The following is a 21486-nucleotide window of genomic DNA, read 5'->3' as shown; positions in this document are numbered from 1 at the left end:
AGGACATTCTTAGGCAAACAATGAATGCCTGGCACCGGGAAAAGTTATCATTGTTAACAGAGAGGCATTTTTAGATGAATAAAAGTTCACTTACCTTTTAAAGATCAGTTTTCACAGAACGATCTCCTTGCCATCGCTGGAATAACTTACCTTTCTGTTTCTTCCATATTCCATACATACATATGCATATATATATGTACATATACACATACATACTTATGCATATACACCAATACACTAATACTTAACTATTAAGAAAAGCACACCTGTGTGAAAATGTATGCTTCTAATGTTTGGGAAAATACTGTTAGCTTTGAGTCCAACAAAAGCACCGAGAATTGTAGTGGGGAGAAAAGAGTAAGCAGAGAGCTACCCTCAAATTCAAGGGGGCTTTTTTAACCTCCAGAATCAAAGTTTGAAGCAACCTTCATGTCACATGAGAGGGAATGAAGACTTCTGATACCTGTGAGCCTTAGTAAAATGGTTACCAGCATCAGTAGGCGATCTTATAAAAGTGGTAGACAGCAAATCCTGTGCATTATGGCCATAGAACAGCAAGTTTCTTTTCAGCCTAACACGTTTCAAGGTCTTTTTCTCTGTACTTCCCACTTCATCAATTGTTTCTCCTTACTATATCAGGAGAGACTGAGAGGAAGAACAGAGAAAGGAAGCAGAGAAAAATTGGGCAAAGAAGTTCAGAAGAACTGAAAATCTCACATGATAAAATAATGAAGTAATAAGACACCAGGCAGAGATAAACAGGTATATAATTAATGCCTGGAGGTTTTCTGAATAAAGCACTGGATTACTTTAGATGCTCTGGCCTTTGTTAATATAGCACACGCATTTATAAATAAACCTGAGAAGTGATATAATTTATCCTGGATATAAAGAGAACCCATGGACTTTGAAATCAGATGGTAACTAATGCCCAGCAGGTATAGTTTGGTCTTTTCTTCCAAATTCTCCCTGGTAATGGTTAGAAATTTTAAGAAGTAATCTTCCTTAACTAGAGTGGTACAGGCAAGGAAGATGACCTATGGACCTAGATTGTACTAATGGGACTATACAATATGTATATATATATATATAAAGTGTTCCAAAAATCTTAGCACAGATTCCTTTTAATATCTTTCTTTTTTCTTCCTTTCTTTCTTTTTTCTATTATGTCGATCTATAACTTACATAGATGATAGACATCAATATAGATAAGGATATGTGAAGATATGGTTCTATATCTTCATATATCTTTCTATATCTATATTTCTATGTCTATATCTATCTATCCATTGTTTTTGTTTATAACCATTTCTACCATAATGGCACCTTTCTAGGTTAACTGATGTTGGTTTAGAGTACTAAATTTATCAACAGAAGGAAGATAATTTAAATAGGAATCTCTAATGTGAAACAAGATTACTGACTCTATCCTTTGGTACAAACTATATAGATAATGAGCATTTTCACTTCCTATATACATGTGGCTACACAAATTTATACATAAAATAATATATGCTGCTCTCTCTGAACAAAGGAGGAAAGACAACTAAAGACTTCGTCATTCGGTGAAGCCATGGGATTTTTGGATCTCTTGTCCTTCCTAGAAAATGGGGACATCCCTTAGTCTTTCTCAGCAATGAAACATTCTAAGAAGAAGTTATCTAGACTGTTTAGTTTTATGGAAAGTCAAACACCATTTTAAAAATGTCCTGTAAGGAATAAGATACTACCTTTTGGGGGCAAAAATCGTTATTCTATGATAATGAAAATCACATTAAAAAACAACATTGATGTAAGCAAGAAGGAGGGATGACAAACACAATTTAATTATATTAATTTCTTTAATGGAAAAAACCTACCCTAGTATTTTCAGTGAAGGAGCGATCTCTTTACTTTCCAAGGATATATCGAATGAAGAATTTGAAGAGAAACTCATATTGCTTTAAGTGAAGAGAATGTAATCACCTTCATGATGCTTTTTCTCTTAAGCCTTCTCCCAGACTCCTATCCCTCCCCAAGTTCCTAAGCATGAAAGCATTTTACTCACGGTCATTGCATTGATTCCCAGAGTAGGAGGTCATGGAACAGTCACAAGTGAAGCCTTCCCATTGCTGCATGCAGACACCTTGGTTGGCACATGAATCTTCCTGGCAGGTGGTGCTTGGTCCTGGTGATGGAGACGAGAAAAGGAGAGGGAGAGAAAGGCAAGGGGGACAAAGAAGGAAGGTAAGGAACTATAAAGATCCAAGAACGAGAGTATGCAAATTCACTATTTTCATGCCAAAAGACAACCCAATCAAGGAACAGCACAACCACCCAAAATTTCCATTCTTGGTCATGCAACAAGAATTCAGGGTCAACAAGAGACAACAAAGACACACGCAGCTACAAAACGTTAACAGTGACACACAAAATGGAAAGGAGGTAATTAAACATTTTCATTGAGGCAGGCTTTGCAAAAAAGCTTCATCTCTACCATTCAACTAGACAGGCAGACTATCTTATACTGCTTTGTGCTCTTTCCAGGCTTTTCAGGTAAAGATTTCTACTTTAATCATACAAAGGTAGAAGAAATACACTTCACAAGTCCTTTTGTATTCCGAGAGTGGGGAAGTTCCTGAAGACTGCAATAGAAAATTAAGTGGATGGTGCCGTTTTCTCCATGAAGCCCTCCCGGATTCCTGCCTACTTCCCTCCACCCCTCAGGTGGAACCATTCTTTTCCTCCTCAAGTCTTCCTAGATCACTTTTTTCCAAAACTCTCCTCCGACCCACTTACAAGCTCATATGACATTTGTCTTTACATTAGTTGTACCTCACCAATAGACTGTAAATTACTGGAAGGCAACTTGATAGGCAGTGTAGTGGCCAGAGCACTGGACCTGGTGTTAAGAAGATCCAAGTTCCTTCTCTACTTACTAGCTTCATAACCCTGGGCAGACCATTTTAACCTCTGTTTAACTCAGTTTCTTCATCTGTAAAATGGGGATAGTAACAGTATCTACCTACCAGGGTTTTTGTGAGAATAAAATATTTTTAAGTGCTTTGCAAACCTTAAAGTGCTATATAAATAATAGCAATTATTATTCATGTTATTATTATTATTGTTATTATTATTAATGGAATCACTTTTTTTTTCATCTCCATATCTCCAGAAGAATCTTAAATATGTGAAACTAATAAATGCATGTTGAAATGACTTGAATAATGGCTTCTTAGAGCCTAGTAGAGGAAAATATGGGAGGAATCCATATTCCTTCCTATGTTAAAGCAGCCTGTATTTAGGCCAAACTTTAGATTACTTTTAACCACTGTGTCTCCCCAACCCCATCCCCAAGATTTGGGGAAAAAAAATAATGTCCCTTTGAGGATACTTCTGTTTAAAAAAAACAATTAAGACTCAGGTTGATGAAGAAAACCCCTCAGGCCAAATTTACTTTCCCAAAGTGGTTTGGGGGAGCAGGGTGGAGGTACTTTTTTCTTCCACAAATTAAAGTCGAGATAGAATCCTCATTCATTTAGGAAAGTTGATTAGTGTCAAGAAGGAATTTGTCCATTGGCTGGTCTAAATGCTAGTCCATGTTTCCAAAAGTATTTGCAAGGCAGAAACAAATTACAAAATTTCTGTGTGTACATTAACACTGAGTTCTACGTATATGGGGACATGATACATTTCCGAAGACAGCATCATACCCACAAGCATTACTGCTTCTGTGCTACCATCATTTTTTTTTGCCAAATGGGGAGATCAGTATTACAGACTATCCCTCATAAGTCAAAATTATTAAGATATGGAGTGAGAAAGCTCAAGATAATTAAAACAATGGGAAAATAGATTAGCCTCTGGGTTGCTCCAGCTCTCCTTGGCAATTACACGCATCCTTGTAGGGGTGAGAAAAGGAAAATGGTTATGTCCCAATGAGTCCTAAACTTGAATGTTGCATGATACAAATTGTATTAACAATGGCAAATCAGGACAGCTTCTTTTAAAGGATAAAATCTTCTGAGAAGTACACAGGGCTCTCTGACCAAACAGCTCACCCCAAACAATGGAACGGTAATTTGATTTCATAAAAGAAGCAGAAACACATGGCCTACTTTTCCTTGATATCTAAAGGAAAACAAAATAATTCTTCATGTTTTTGGTTGATGTTAAATTGTAGATTCTTTCTCTTTACTTTGCCTAACCAGAATGGTAATAGCAGACACATACCGTCCTTTTCACTACCAAGTGCTTTACATATATGATTTCTTCCCATCTACATAACATCTCTTTAAAGTAGGGGCTACAGGAATTATTGTTCCCCTTTTATAGATGGTAAACCTGAGGCTCAAATGGTTAAGTATAGCGACTTGCTTATGCTCACGCAAGTCCATCCTTTCAATTTCATCTTTAGTGCAATCTCTTCTAGGACATCTATAGATATGATCCCTCTCTTAATTGTCCATAGAACTTATTTTTAGCAGTATATATTGTTGGTGCCTGAATATATGCAAATAAACAATTTATAAAATATTTTAAATACTGAATTCTTTCATTTTCTCTATCTAGTTGTTTTGTATGCACATATCTTATCTCTCACCATAGATTGTAAGAACCTTGAGGAAAAGAACCATCTTACATATCTATATATCCTCATCTACAGCTATATCTCTGATACCTTTTAGATTCCTTACAGCACTTAGTGGAATACTACAAATATCATAAAATATTTTAAATCGAATCCAATGGGATCCAACCCTGAATTTGCTGAAGATGTTATTTCTAAAGTCTCAGCAGGGGGAGATCAGGGTGGGAAAGGAGAAAGGGGTCAAGGGGAGGAAGGGGCCTGCAGATAAATGAACTTTATCTCTGTCAAAGGCACATGAATTTAACAACAGGCTACTTAAAAAACCCACAATGTGCCTTTAATACACCAAATGAGAGGCTAGTTACACACAGAGTCTCAAAGCCCTCAGAGGTAGCATGCTGTTATAAAGGAGAACGCAATTATTTAGAGGAAGAAAGAACAACCACCGTATACATGGTTTAAACAAGGGGTCAATTCCCCATCAGAGATAGCATGGCATACTTGTTAGCATGCTTGCCTTGGATTCAGGAAGTCTTGGGTTCAAAGCCTGCCCCTGTTGCTTACTAGGTCAATCACAGTGTAGGCCCATCATGTAGCAACATGATTCCCAGAATAAAACAGCTCCCAAATGCATCTATCTCTACCCCTTCCCTTTTCTACCTCACTTTCTTGTTCTAACACCAAAACTTCTTTTCTGAATACTCAAAGGAAAGGTAGGTTGCTGCATATCATCTATATCCATCTTGATTTCACCATATTTCTTCAACTGATTCAACAATGATTTGATTCATATAAATATATGATCCATTTACAATACATGTTAGCTGTTTACTCAATAGATATTTCTTCTCATTTATTACTGTGTGAGATCTGAATAGGTAGATGTGTGAGCATAAGGGGACCAAACGGCATGTCAGAGAAAAATGATATTTTAATATCTTTGCACATTACCCTGCAATAGTCCCAGGGGGAAAATAGGATGTACCTACCTCTATGTCTTACAACATACAATGAGTATGTAGAAACCATAGAATGAATAGGAATGAGTATTTATTGAGGGACGGTGTCATAATAGAAGGACCATTAGTCTATAAAACAGGACATCTGGGTTCTAATCCCAGCCCTGTCACTGACTAGCTCTTTAAACTTGGGCAAATACATCAATCTCTCAGGCTTTAGCTTCTTCATCTATAAAAGAAAGGCCTTGACTAGAATCAAGCGTTCTTAACCTGGGGTCCCTCAACTTGTTTATTTTTAATATTTTGAATTATTCAATGTAATCAGTTTTTTCATAATTTTATATATTTTATTGTATGCATTTATGAACATTATTCTGAAGCCATAGGCCTCACCAGATGACCAAAGGATTTCATGACACCCAAAAAACTTAAGAAGTCTTGGCCTAAATGATATACTCCCCATAAACCTGTATATAATATACATTTGAATACAATAATAATGTATAGACTGAACCAGATACAATGTTAAAGCGAGCACTTGCAATATACCAATAAATCCATGATTTCATTGGTATGGATACTCCTCCTCCTGGTAGGTCACTCCTCCACATCTTCTTATGTTGTACCTATGTCTTCCCATAAATCTTCTATAGGACACTATTCAGCATGCTGGTGGCCATTCTCTGATTCTTTAATATTTTATGGACCCACAAATAATAGCACTTAGGCTTGCCATTCATTTTCCTTCCCTCTTCTTACTGATTGCCTCACCTTTTTCCAGGCATTATGGATAATGTCTATTATATCACTTCTCAAATATGTCCCTGTTGGTATTATGCTGCAGCCTCCTCTCTCTTCATTGACTTTTTGGTTATTTTTGATTGATTCATTCTCTCTCTCTCTTTCTCTCTCTCTCTCTGTCTCCTTCTCTCTCCTTTCTCTCTCCTCCTCTCTCTTCCTTCCTTCCTCTCTTCTCTTTACTAATACAACTTGTCACCTATTCTATAATTTATAATCTAGGAAGTTGCCTGGGGGCACTGAAAGCTTAAGTGAATTGCTAGGGATTATATGATCATTATGTGTAAGAGGCAGGAACTGAACCCAGATCCTCTCGACTTTGAGGTCAGACTTCTATCCACTGTGCCTTGCTTCCTTTCATATAGCTCAGGCCCTATCTTTATTCATATCTACATAATAATAATGATAATTAACATTTCTATAGTGCCTATTGTGTGCTAGGCCCTTTACAGATATTGTCTCATGTGAGCCTCAAAACATTCTATGAGGTAGGTGTTGTTACTATCTCCATTTTACAGTTGAAGCAACTGAGGCAAACAGAAGTTAACTGACTTGCCCAAGGTCACACAGTTAGGAAGCATCTGAGGCTAAATTTGAACTCAGGTCTATCTGACTACAGGCCTGTTGCTCTATCCACTGCACTGTGTAGCTGATAGAAAGAACACCTGTCTCTATCTATATCTCCATCTCTATCTCCGTCTGTATCTTATAGTGATGGGACTGATTGAACAGGCTGCCTATCGAACTGTACTTTACAATCTGGGCAATATGCATCTTTCATCCAATACGTTTTGGAAGGCTAAGTGAATCTCTGTCTAATGACTATGATTATCATTGAAGAAATCATATAATTTAATGGAATTTGATGTAATCAGCACATTGTCAAAAGAAGTATGTAAAAAACTTTACTGTGTTCAGGAGATACCTCTTCTCTTTGGACTGAGCGAAGAATTATCTACTATGACACATAGAAACACCTTAAGGTGAGCATGTGTCTTCCTGTTTAATGACTCATTTGATAGTGTATTCAGCAGATTGTTCAATAACGTTATCTCTGATTATATCCATCAAAGACTCATATGATTTTAGCATAGATCTAGAAAAATACATTGTTTTAGCAGAGGTTTAAGGCTATATTTTATTCTGATGAGTTAAATATTTTTGTAAATTAATAAATACAAGTGGATATTAAATTCTCTGCACCTCTCAGTTAGTATTCTGCTGTAATAATCATATATTAAAAACTGTCTGTAGCTTTCTTATTTTCATCAAGGATGCCCTAGCTTCAACTCTACACTATTTTCACAAAGATTGTATAGACACTAGATAATATTTCTGATGTCTCCTTGGTGATTTTTAAGTCTATAATTATTATCATTTTTTGGAATCTCCACTTATCTGAGATGTATTGAAAACTGATCCCCAAATGCCTTTGAAATTAAATCAATTCCAAGTTAAAAGGCAACATTTATTAAGTACATACTGTGTATATTTTACTAACCTTCAGGATGCATATCTTTTATACTTATCTTTCAGGACCACTGCATAAAAAAAGAAAATGTCTTAACTGAAACAATATATCTGTTTATATTGTTGGGGAATAATTTTCACTTTTAGCTGCTCTGTGTATATATTTAAGCCTGATTACTCCGATTTGGAAGTTTCCCAGAGACTCATAAATTCAGAGTGGGAATTATACTCACAAATCTGTGGAAAAGAACACATTGTCTTCAGAAGTTTCAAGTATTTTTACATCACTGTTAGTATTTTTAGGTCTCAATGATTTTTAATTGTAATTTATATCCTATCTTATTTCTTATGTTTCTGATACACTGAGGAGTATAGTTTATATAACACAAGTAAACGAGAGTAGTTGGCAATAATTTGTTGAATTTCTTTCAAAGATCTTTGGCCAAATACTAAGATTTTAAATTGACCTTTGTAATTCACTTCATCTTGACTTACTTCTCTATAAAATGAACAGATTGAACTGACTGTTTCCTAAAGTCCATCTCTAATCCTAAAATGATATAAATTTCCTTACATGATAAGCATATTTGATAACCAAGTTGTAACATCCAAATGTCATGGTTCAGATATTATTAAGATGAAGCAAGATAGGCATATAAAATTTAGTAGATTCTATTTCACATATATTTGTTGTTCTCCTTAAAATTTAATCTATAAATGTTCTCAGCATGATCTGGCTTATGTAGTTTTCATGCCAAGTTCTCAGTGGGCTAATTTTCATTTTAACTAATTTTTATTGCTTTGTGAGACTACATTGTTAATAATCTTCCACCCACTCTGTATAATGTTTTGCCAATGAATTTGTACTCTAAACCGTCACTCCTTTGGATGCCATCTCTCTCTCTCTCTCTCTCTCTCTCTCTCTCTCTCTCTCTCTCTCTCTCTCTCTCTCTTTCTCTGGCAAGGAGATCAAGTTTTCTTCACTGATATAGTACCTGGGTTCATTTAGCCTCCTAGTTGTGGCAACTGTTTTGCACGGGTTAAACTTTACAAAGACATGATGAAAGTTTGAATCATAGTCTTTACTTTTGTCCATTTTCAGTCAGGGTAAAAAGCTGATTTATTCCGTTATCATTTGATTCTACCAAGTTACAGTCGATTTCTTATAACTATGTACTATGGTTTTTGTTGTTGTTGTTTAAGTCATTTTTCAGTTGTGTCTGACTCTCCATGACCCCACTTGAGGTTTTCATGGCAGAGATATTGGAGTGGTTTCCATTTCCTTCTCCAGCCCATTCCACAAATGAGTAACTGAGGCAAACAGAATTAAGTGACTTGCCTAGGTCACATAGCTAGTAAATATCTGAGGACACATTTGAACTCACAAAATTGAGTCTTCCTGAAATGAGGACCAGTGCTGTGTCCACGGAACCACCCAACTGTATTGCTTTTATCTTAATCTTTTTAAAGTCTAATTTGGTGATGATTTTAACCTTTGCACTAACCAGTCAATAGCCTTATTACACTGATGTAAAAAAATTTATATTTAGTGATTTTTTTTTGCTACTTACCACATCTATCTGTGAATCACAAAATTCAAGAGTTGGAAGGGACCTCCAAGATCATATAGTCCAACCAATTTTTGGTTCTAGCAAGCTTCATTCTTATCTCAAAGAAAATATTCATTATGTGCATTCATGATGATTCTGAACAATTTTAAACATTTTTGTTTCTTGCATTTCTTTATTTAGAACTCAATTTCCAAATACAATTTCCCTGCTTCTCTATGCCCACCTTTGTATTGAAGACACAAAGTATAAGCATATGTTCATAGTAGGTATAGTCTACCTACACAACCAAAATTAGTATAACTGCTCAGGCAGTGCCTTTGCATTTAATTTGGAAAGCATGTATGGTATGCCCTGTGTCCACAGCACAAGAACAAGAACACATTTTATTATGTTTACTATTTTTCTTTTGTCCTTCCAAATATCAGGATACTAGAATCAATCAGAAAAGTGCCTCTACTCTTACCACTGAGAATGGACCGAGTTTCCCTAGGGTAATAAATCCTTTCTGAGTAGTCACTCCTCATCCCTGTCCTATCACCCCTTCTGCCAAAGGGCAGCCTTTTTCTACATTTGGACAAACAGCAAAGTACATTTAATTAATACAAATGCCTTATTCGGATTTGGAGAAGCTCACTTATGCTCTGAAATTTCCCTATTTCTAGCTGGTTGCTGCTCACTAAGGGGCAACATTCTCTGACTGACCTCCCCAGGATCATATACATAGTTAACTCCTCTCAGGATGTGAGTAGACAATTGTAACCTTGAGGAAGAACAGGAAGCCTAAGCGGCTTATTCCCAATAATACGTGGTCCATTTGAGCAGAAATGTTTTCATCCCTCATATTCAGTCCAAAAAGGAAGAGAGATGTCTATGACTGAAATTCATGATATTAACGATTCTATGATATGATTCTATGAGTTGCTGAGAGATCTGATTTTAAATAGCACCCAGTGTCAATGAAATCAAGTTTATGCCTCTCATCCCTCTGGAGGTCAGGTAGCTCTGAATATCTATCAGAAAAATAACCTACTTCACAGCCAGGAGACATTCAATCCTGACTTGCCTTCTTGATTAGGCACCTCCTTGATTACAAAGAGGGCTGAGGGTGAGAGTGAGCATGGATGACCAGAGAGGAAAACCAACTCAAGGTCTGCCATTACTGTAGTCTTTATAGTGATAATACCTGGAATTTCTATAAATGATTTGCTATTCGCAAAATACTTTACATACATTAATAATAGCCAGCATTCATAAGGTGCTCTGAGATTTTCAAAGCTTTTCAAAGATGTTATCTCACTTGATGCAATTCTGTGAAGTAGCTGCTATTATCCGTTTTATGGATATTGGAAACTGAGGTTGAGAGGTTAAGTGACTTGCTGAGGATTACATATCTCTATGCCTCTGAGGCAGGATTTGAACACAGGTTTCCCTGAATCCATATCTGGCATTCATTTCTCCCGTATGACCTAACTGTCATTTGATCCTCAAAATAACTCTCTGAAGAATAAGTAGTTAAAAGCTTATTGTATCCATTTTAATAATAGCTAGCATGTGCATAGTGCTTTATCATTTGCAGAATGCTTTGCAAATATTAATCTCATTTAACCTTCACAGCAACCCCATGATGGAGGTGGTGTTGCCGTTGTTATTTTCATTTTACAAATGAGGAAACTGAGTCATAAGAAGGGTAAGTGACTTGCCCAAGATCATTCAGATGATAAGTATCTGAGGCTGGATTTGAATTCAGGTTACCCTGATTCCAGATCTAGCATTCTACACATTATACCACCAGATACTTCTGCATAAGAAAGATTCTAAGGCTTTAGAGTTAAGCGATTTGTGCATCTCACAACTGGTATCAGTGGAAAGATTCTAATTTAAGTCTCTACAAACTCAAAATCCAGCAAGCCTGAAAACCTGAAAGAAAAAAAAAAAACAGTGGCTTTTACTCTTGTACTAGGGAAGGAGAGAGAACAAGTCCTGGAAAGGCTGGTCAATGAAGGCAGGGCTTCATCTTCTGACTCCCGTTACTGTTTCTGTTCCGTTAGACAGCATCATTTCATGTAATTTCTAATAATCTGGACACGATAAATCTTATGACTACTACAAAATTCCTATAACCTTGGTGGGATAACAGATATTTTTTCATTGCTTGTCCTATTAAATTACTCTGCGGCTGTGAGCTGTTACTGTACATCCTTGAGGGCCATGAAAGTTTATTGAGTCAGCTCCCCTTCACTGATATAGAGAAACATGACATTGATGACAGTGAGACTTTGTTATGAACTTTAGAGTCTTTGAAGTGGGAAAGGGCTGGCAAAACTAGTTTGGCATACTGGGAACTCAGGGTCAGTGACTATTTTCATTTTTGATGATATCTACAGGGGCCTTTGGGTAGATGATGTCACCAAGCCAAGCAAGCCTTAAATGTCCCTATTTGTAAGGTGGCACTAATTAATATCTGCCACTTCCCTTCATTGGACATTATTAAGAATTAGGTGTTTCTAAAATATTTTGAATGTTTTTTTTCCCCAGGTTGGCAGGCTGAATACAAAACAACAGGACAATGGTTGTTTGCTGTGCTTTATCACCGTATTTTGACCATTCAAGAAAATAGACAGCTGTCACACTAAGAAGGCACATTGTTTACAGTTTGTAATGCTACATAAAGAACTCTTCTGATTTCGTGCTGTGCAATTTTCTCCCCATGACAGCAGAAATTTAGAGCTGAAAAGGACCCTGGAGATCACAAAATCTAACTTGCTCTTTTCAAAGATGAGGAAACTGAGGCCAGAAGATCAAGTAATTTGTCCTAGGTCATGCAAGTAGTAAGTGGCACAACCAAAATTTGAACCCAACTCCTCTAACTCCAAAGCTAGCACTCAAAACTACACTAGTGTGCTTTTCACTCTTGGTTAGGGCCCAAACCTTTCTGGCCATAACTTTTGAATTGTCTTTTGGAGAGGGTGTGAGTGTGTACACTTAAACCTGTCCCTTTATATATAAAAGCAACATTAATTTAAAAAAAAAAGCATTCTGGAAGTAAGAGAATCCTTCAGTATCAGTCAGAACAATCTGTTCAATTTCCACTGCTAAAAGGCATGAATTAAGGATTTGAAGTTTGAGAGTTAAAAACAGCTCCTTTCAATACTACTATTTCCAGATATTTACGATAGCCTGTGGCTACTGAGGCTTCTGGGCTCATTCAGCATGGAAAACATTTCACTTTTGTTATTCTCTGTCCACACTTTCCACTTTTGTTGGAGAAGTCTACATTTGCATATATGAGGGAAGATCAGATCCTTGTAGCCTGCAGAATTTCTATCCATTTACATTTTATACTTGCTTTTTGACTAATTTACCTTCCCAGGCACTTCCCTGATTTGGCTTAAATCTTCTCAGTTTATGAGGGAAAATTACTTAAAGACTTATGACTAGACTGGGCTGACCATAGAGTCTGAAATACCTTAAATTGCTCTTTCTTTCTGCCTCTCACTGAAACCTAGTTCCTTCCTGACGACACAGGCTCCCTGGCCTCCTTTAACTCATTCCCCAACTCACTGGTCATCGTGGGAGAGTTGGAATATTCCTTGTTCCCCACTGCCACTTCCAGGTTCTCTCACTACCAGCATCACTTACTACAGAATCAAAATCCTGCTAGCTGTTGATTAGCCACCTCCAGGACCCCCCTCTTCTTTTGTCAATGAGTTCAGTGTCTGTTCAAAGGCTTTCTCTCTTCAGTTCCTGCTCTCATACTAGAAGACTTCAACATACATATTGGTATTCCTTCCAATAGACTAAATTCCTAGTTCCTTAACTTTCTTATATCCCATGACCTGTAGCCACATATAGAGATGGTAATATCCTGGGATCTTGCCATCCCCCACAAATGTGACATTTCCATGTTCATGAACTCTGAAGTTCCCTTATCTGGTCAAAATTCATTGTATTCTCCCTCTCCCTCTGCCTCTCTCTTGAAACCTCAAACCCTATTCTTCATCCGCACTTGTGAGCACTCTAACCTCTAAGTTCTGGATCTTTCTGTTCTTTCCCAAGACATCATCTCTGCTCTAGCTATATTCACCTGACCCCTTTGGAAAACCAGTTCAACTCTACACTGTCATATTCTCTTGAATGCTATGTCCTCAATAATGTATTGCTGCTCTTGCCCTGCCAAACCTTCGCCTTGGATCACCCCCATCATCTGCTGCCTCTTACACGTGTGCTATTAAATGAACCTGTAGAAAATCATAAAACCGAGCTCAATGGGTCTACTACAAATTTATGTTATATAACACCAACTGGAGTCTAACTGCTTCAAGGAAATCCTTTTAAATCGCTAATTAACTCCCCATACAGCACACTCCATCTCCTGACTCTAGGCCATTCCCACTGGGTGTTCCCTTATGCCTGGAATACTCACCTGCTCCTGGCCTCCTTAGATTCCTTCAAGTCCCAGCTAAAATCCCATCTTTTACCAGAAGTTCTTCCCAACCCCTCTTCATTCTAGAAACTTCTCTCTGTTGATTATTTTCAACTTATCCTGTATATAAGCTTGTTGGTACATAGCAATTTACTCCTTGTCTCCCTCCTCCCATCAGACTATGAACTCCTTGAGAGTAGGGACTGTTTTCACTTTTCTTCATCTTCCCAGAACTTAACACAATTTCTGGCACATAGTAGGTACTTAATAAATATTTATTGACTGAATGACATATAGAATCAATTTTGAAAATATCTCTGTTTTCTCTGGCTCCTTTGATCAAACTTCTCCCCACCCCCATCATGCACTGGGAAGAAAAAAAAAATTATATGGGAGAGCACAGGAGGAAAAATTAGAGTGGTATTTAAGAAACCTCTTCTCTTTACCCCGACTAAGTTGGATGGCAAGTGATCAAGAAAGATAATTTTAATCCTCTGAGGCAAAATAGGCAGCCGACTTATGCTATCACTGCATTAAAGGCAATCTCTTATGTTAGTGTAATTAGAGAGGTAAAAGAAAGGCAAGCAAAACAGGCATCCATGTATTGGTATTTAACCACTTCTCTCTTCGCATGCTCAGAGATGGGCTCTTAAGAGTTAATATTACTGAAGGAGCATTAAATTGAGTTTTCATTCTCCTTTTGCCCAGAACCAACATAATTGTGAGCCAGGATGGCAGAGGCCCCAAACACACAGAAATTGTCTCAGATGCCAAGATGAATCAGCAGTAGAGGCAATTAAACAGAATCATCAATTTTTAGAATTGGAAAGGACCTCAGAGGACATCTAGCCCAACACATACCTGAACAAAAATCATTTCTAGAACCTATTCAGAAACTGGACCTCTAACCTCTGCCTTAAGGTCTCCAGGGATGGAGAAACCCACTATCCCCCAAGGCAAGCAATTTCATGTTGGGAGAGCTCTAATTGTAGGGAATTTTTCTCTTAGTTTAAATCTAAATTCTCTTCCTTTCAACTCCTTCCCATTCTTCCAAGTTCTACCTGGTAGGGACAAGTAAGTCTAATCTCACTTCTGTTATGGCTCTTCAAGTAAAGGAAGATGGTTGTTGTGTTCCTCCCTCCCCCAACTCTTCTCTTCTTCAAGATAAACATGCTCAAAGGCTCAACCTTCTCTAAATAGCTTGCCTTAGATGAAAATCTGCTAGGTGTCATCTAGAGTACAATGAGAAAAAAAGTATTTAAAAATTCCCACCTGTAGGACAGTTCATTGACTCTCTGGCCTTCTTTCTTATCATTGAATCTGAGTGATATAAGTTAAGAAACAAGTGTCTGAAACTATACTCAAGTTACATTGCTACTGAGAAAGAAACACAGACTACTTTAGATGCTTAAAGTTGGATTTGCAACCAATCGGGAGGCTAGGCCTTTGGAGCTGACCACCTGTATTTTTGCAACTCGTCTAACAGGGAAACAAAAACGAAATGACTTTATTTCTCTCAATTTTAGAGAAGAAGCAGCAAGGACTACAATAGGTATCTCAATACAAATCTAGCCTATCTTATTGTCTCCAATAACGTCAAACTTTTAAGGAAACTACCTTCATCATTTATATGGTTTCAAGCCAGAGGTTCAGGCACAGCCCACCTGCAAATATGGCTTCAGTTTATAGAGTTTAAGGAAACATATTGGGAAGAAGTGTGGGGGAAAACACCAAATTCCTCACACCCCAGATAACAATATAGGATTAAAGGAAGAATGGCATGAGTAGAAAAGGCCCAAAATTCTGCATGTAATTAGGTACCCTTGGATACCTAAATTCAACCCATCAGTTGATTTTCAAGCAACATCTAGATTCTAGGTGTCCTCAATGCTTCGTCAAGGCTTTTTCAAATTACATTATAGGACATTTCTAAAAATTAATGCAAACACAGTGCAAAGGAAAACTGGGAGCTGGTAATTGTAAGAGAGAATGGAGAAACAAATTTAAGTGAAGATATCTTGATTCAATATCCAGAATAAAAGGGAAGAATTATTATTCATATCTCGAACTTTATGGTCCTCCCAAATAAGCAATTGAATTCACTGATCTAGCTCTAGACTGAATCCCATGAAATATAACCTCATTTTAAAGATCTTCTTTTTCTTGTGTTTAGACTCCTGGGTAAACATACACACTCTCTCTCTCTCTCTCTCTCTCTCTCTCTCTCTCTCTCTCTCTCCCTTTCTGTTTCCCCCTCTCTCCTCTGTCTTTGTCTCTCCTCCTCTTTCTCTCTGTCTCTGTCTCTCACTGTCTCTCTGTATCTCTCTTACACATGTTTATTTGTCACCAATCATGTAAAGGGTTCAGTGCTAGGTATATAAACACATGCAAAAAAAGTAATAATCTCTGACTTAAGGAATATAATTTCCTTCCAGAAATATAACTGCCAATTCTGGGCCAGGTCAAAAACCACAAAATGTGCTGAGGACAAACAGCACACACAAAAAAGTGCAAGTCTTTTTTTTAACAGACAAATTTGGTTGGGGGGAATTTGGGGGAGGATGAATGAATAATGTGTGCCAAGCATTGGGTTATCTGGGAAGCTAGAGGTTAATACCTGTTGTCACACACTAGTTGTTAGAAACAATGCAAAAGAAGGTCTGAAAGGACAGATGGCAAGGCTCAGAAGTCTTAAACCTGAGGCAGAGCAGTGGATGGCAAGGAAAACAAGATCCCTGGCATATAAGAACCCATGGCTGGGAAGAGCCTGTGACCCCACCCAGTGAGTGGGAGATAGAGAGCCCAGGACAGAATTGCTAGGAAGGCTAATGCTTGGGGAGGGAATAGGATGAGGATAGGCTAAGAAGGATCTCTTTTGGTTGGGTGGGTAGCATAGCCATCCGATAGCTTCCTCTTCTAGTTAATTACCCTCACTAACTTGGGGCTGACCACAGCTATTCTTGTCTGCTGAAGGAAAACAAATACTGTCAGTGCTTTGTGAATTTCAGTGTCCTGGGACAGACTGTTTAGGGCTTTGTCCTCTTCATATGGAAAGCAAGAGACCTTTAGACATCTTAAAATTTACAGGAAATAGAGGGTAAATTACTTGTGAGTGGGCCTGTAGGAGTTGCTATTCTTGCTAAGACAACAGAATTGAAGATTTGAGGTGAGAAATATACCTCTTCCCTAGTCGGACAAACAACAGACACCCCCTACTGTATCTCCGTTCATTGCAGTAGACGTCTCCCACTTAACTCGAGCAACTATCTTGTTTGGATGAACACTCCTTTCTTCAAATAATGAAGTTGACAAAATTATCTTCCTTTGTACTTTTAACTGTCATGCTTCAGAAATCAAAGTCCAAAATGGTGTTAAATAAAGAGCGAGCTTATCCTTTGCTTTCCTCCAGAAAAATCTCTATTTCTAGAAGAATATTCTACCCCTTAAGACAAAGCAATGATTCAGAGAAAAACGAGGACAGTCAGTCCTGAGTACATTAGTAAGTCTGCTGGTTTGTCCAGGTAAATTATTTCAGTACCTATAGTTCACTTTTATTTTATTTAGCCATTGAGGATGACCTCTTATCTTTTAAGACGAGAGACACATGATAAATTAGAATGGTTTCTAGGTAAATGTGAAAGAGAGATCAACAGAGGAAGAGAGGGAGAGAGAAACAGAGAGAAATAAAGAGAAAGACAGAGACAGAGAGAGATAGGGAAAGAAAGAAAGAAGAAGAGAAGAGAAATGGAAAGAAAGAGAGAGAGCTAGAGAGACAGAGGCAGAAAATACCCAAATATACGTGTGCTTTATTTCATAATCAGTTACTTTAACTGTGCCACAGGTGTGGATAAAGACATTGATGTATGACTAATGGTCCTTTCCACAGTGTCAGTAATACAATAACTAAAGGCATTTGCTATCTCCAATGCTCTTTCCCTGAGCCAGGAAAAGAGAATGATAACAAAGAAAGAATATAGTCAGTTTTTGCTCTAACCACAGTCAGCTGAGTGGCTTATAAATGTGAAAGAGGGTTGATCTAAATGTGACAGGAAACCAGAAGACTAGCTGATGGCTGCAATTCTTTAATTGAGGACCACATTAAAAAAAAAGATGATAGCTTGAAGAAGAGTTCAACTGAAAGGATGATGTTTTAATCAATTTGTATCTCATGCTCAGAAAAAAAAAATCCCAACATGGCCACCTTTCTGCACGCATCCTGTGTTTTACTTTTCTAAGTACGAAGGAGAGCAAGGAATTCGGAAGCATCTAAGTTGATTTCCTAACATAAATGATATAATTATTTTGCTATATATAGTAAATTCCATCATAAATCACTTCCAGAAGCTAAGGATCCTATTATACTTACTTTATACATATTTATATTTATATGTATACGTGTTTAGTTTCCTTCTGTAGAAAATAAGTTCCTTAGGCTATGGATTGAGAATCACAGAGATAACTTGCAACAGTTAAACAGTAAAAAGAAAAAAAAACTTTCAACAAAGACATGAGTGTTCTAAGTCAGAGACATAAGTACCAGTACGTAAGTAACCATTTCTGGAAGGTGTCATTTTGAATGGTATGGTGAAGCAGTTTCTGCCACAGATGTTTTCTGACATCTAACATGCAGACATGATATTCAGGATAAATTCAATAACTTTATTTCCCAATAGCACTATTACTTGATACCTCAAAACAGGGAACAAAAGTGCTCAACTAAAAATACCTCCAATGGGAGAGAGAAATCACTAAATGCATTTTTGTAGCATTCATATCCCCCAGAATACTTTTTGAAAGTCTCTCAAAAGAATTAAGAGAATACGACATTCTCTTTCAAAGGTCCATATATTCAAATGGTCTACCTGAGTAAATGCCCTCTGTGAGGCAATAGATAATAAAAGCCCAAGGCACCTTCTTTTCCAGTAAGGGCTGGTTTTCATCTATAGGGTGGCAGCCAGATGAAGAGCAGTTAAACATTTCCAGAAGTTGACCCATTTACTTAAAGATAGTGACTATATAGGATGCTGTCAAACCTCTTTTGTCACCAAAATACTGCTTCCCTCCATTCCCTTGAGGCCACCCTTGAGGCCATTGTGTTTTATTCTTAATCTTCTGCTTCTTGCCTTCCTTTCTGGAAAGCAAACTGCTCACACACCTCCACCCACCACAGTTCCTGTTGACCAAGAGGTGTGACTGCATGGAAGCCTCAAAAGATACTAAGGAATTATACAGGGTATCTTTCAGTCCAAAGTTATAATGGGAACAAGAACCTTCTCTACCTTGCAGGTCAGCTTTGGTCAACGCAACTTTGTTAGCAAAAGAACAGAAAAAAAGCGAAAACAATAACCAGAGGTTAGTAAAAGGCAGATTAAACCAGGGTAACATTACAGAAAAAGAAAAGCAATCCGCATGACAAACATAACCAGGTCATACAATTAATAAGCACACAAGTAGTACACAGATGGATCAAAGACAGCATGGACTGATGAACTCAAAGACAAAGAGATGGATTGGGGGTTTGGTAAGAGCCAAGATGGTAACCAAGGCAGCCAAGTGAGAGCAGTGCAAAACCAAACCCAGCAAAGCATAAGCAATGGGCAACAATTTCACATTGACAAAGTCAACTCCAAAATAGAAAATCAAGAGCAAATGGTTTTCGAGGAATCTGGCTAAGCAAAGAGAAATAAGAAAAGAAGAATTTCATGGCAGGACAGGGTGAGAGATGTATAGGGGACTCAAAGGGCACAAAAATTCTGAACACTGAAAAGTTAAACATGAAGCATCCATTTAAGGGACTCTCCTTGGCCCCTTCCACAAGTGATACCAAAGAAGGTTGTATTCAAATCACAAGCTTATTCAATCATTGACACAAAGGGATTTGGGGACACTAAACAGATCTATCTTGTCTTTAGGGTTGTTTTAAACATGAACAAGATCACTGCTACAAAACTTCAAACCCATAGCCACAAACCATTGCCTCTTTATTTTATTTCATTTAGGCCTGAGAATTACCACATCAACTTCCCCTAACCCACCCCCCCTACCCCCACCCCCACCATCTATGAGCCAATGCTTACATATTATTATTTAAAGAATTTTTATCTGCTACTGTGGGAAAACATTTATGGTTCACTCAGTTCTTGGTCTTTCTAGTAGAACTACAAGGGAGCCTATAATCCCTCAGGAAAATAGTCATTAGAGATATAAAATAAAAATCCAACTTCAGTGATTAAGGCAGAGGTGTTTCTGGAGAAGACATGTGGTTGATGCCATCTAGCCACTCCAATTTAAGAGAGTTATATACCAAAGAAAGCTTGATTTTGGGGATTTTTTTTACAAGACATCGTGCTTTACATTTAGATTCTCTGATCTTCTTCAGTGAATCAGAGACAGCGAGGGGAAAATAGTTCTTTTTATTATGAATAGAAGAGTCAACAATCCCATTAAGGTCATAGGATCATAAATCAGGTTCCAAAGAGTTAGAAGGTGCCTCAGAGGCCAGCTGGTCCAACAACCTCATTTTACAAATGACGAAAGTGAGGTCTTTTCTAATGTCATTAAACGTGACAGGAGGCATTAACAATGGCTGTGATAAGAGTATTTAACCTATTTTAGTCCATTTGCCCTATAGATGTGAGAGTAAAATTCATTCACTTTCAACTCATTATTATGAGGAGAAACAGGGTTTATCTACAAGCAACAAAATCTTCTCCCCATTCCTTCTCTTAAAAGAAATGTGAACCATTTCCTATAGTTCCCATCAAATTATTTTGCAAGTTATATAATTTGATGACAATAATCCTTCTTTTTAGATTATCATGTTTGTGTGTGTGTGTGTGTGTGTGTGTGTGTGCGTGTGTACATGCACGTGCATTGTAAGGGTCAAAGGGTGGCTTTCCTTCCTTCTCGTATAATAGTTCTATTTCACGACTTCATGGAAACACCTGGGAACTCTTACTGGGGCTTGTTCAAAATGGTACATAGTTCCAAAGACTTCAATTTATGGCTCAATTCACTGTTCCTGGCCACTTAAGCTAATTACCCTAGTCATTTATGTATAATAAACAAGGACCTTCTTCCCTTAGACCTCATCTTCCACTTCAACCCACCTAGTGAGGAGGTTATAATGCTTAACATGTAGCCATCCTAATTATCTCCATGGCAATAGAGTGCAGTGTTATTAGACCCACAGGGCTTGTCATGGAGTTGATCAATCAAGTCATCATATAGGGCTTTGAGCAATCATCCATGCTCAAAAGGAAGGTCAGAACCCACTATAATTAATTTCATGAATCACACCAAACTTCATGCCAAATTGCATGGTAGGATTCAGGAAGAGTCCTTCCTATTAATACAAATAATTTCATTCTTCTCAGAGTTCTTAATTATGTTGTATATTAAAAAATACTCTATGTGGTACCCAATTACCTTTAAGATAACAACTTTTAAAAATTACCTACATAAAAGTTTTTGTTTAGAATTCATGTAAAATTTAAAAACACTCAAATAGGAAATTAAGGTTTTATTTCTTTGTATTCAGCCTATATGTTTTAATATTCTAATTATTTTTAAACTATTGCGTTTGTGTGGCTCCTAATCAGAAATGCCAATGGTGATGATTTGTATTTTATAGTGACATACACTTTAGTAATAATTTGAAACCTATTATATTCTTTGATTCAATTAACTGTTTTA

At 37.3% G+C, this 21486-nt stretch overlaps 1 protein-coding gene across 1 annotated transcript in view; it reads right to left on the bottom strand.

Annotated features, from left to right (window-relative positions):
* LOC118829885 (neurexin-3-like) overlaps positions 1-21486 on the bottom strand; it is a 44994-nt gene that overhangs the window by 4614 nt on the left and 18894 nt on the right. Inside the window, exons 6-7 of the mRNA XM_036736723.1 lie at positions 19071-19097; positions 2048-2167 (exon numbers count right to left, since the gene is read on the bottom strand). Of these exons, the coding sequence (XP_036592618.1) occupies positions 2048-2167; positions 19071-19097 (147 nt within the window). The remainder of the gene's footprint in view (positions 1-2047; positions 2168-19070; positions 19098-21486) is intronic.

The sequence above is a fragment of the Trichosurus vulpecula genome, chromosome 8, assembly GCF_011100635.1.
Source record: "Trichosurus vulpecula isolate mTriVul1 chromosome 8, mTriVul1.pri, whole genome shotgun sequence".
Taxonomy (NCBI): Eukaryota; Metazoa; Chordata; class Mammalia; order Diprotodontia; family Phalangeridae; genus Trichosurus; species Trichosurus vulpecula.
Note: the sequence above shows the minus strand (reverse complement) of the source record. Positions and strands in the feature narration are given on the sequence as shown.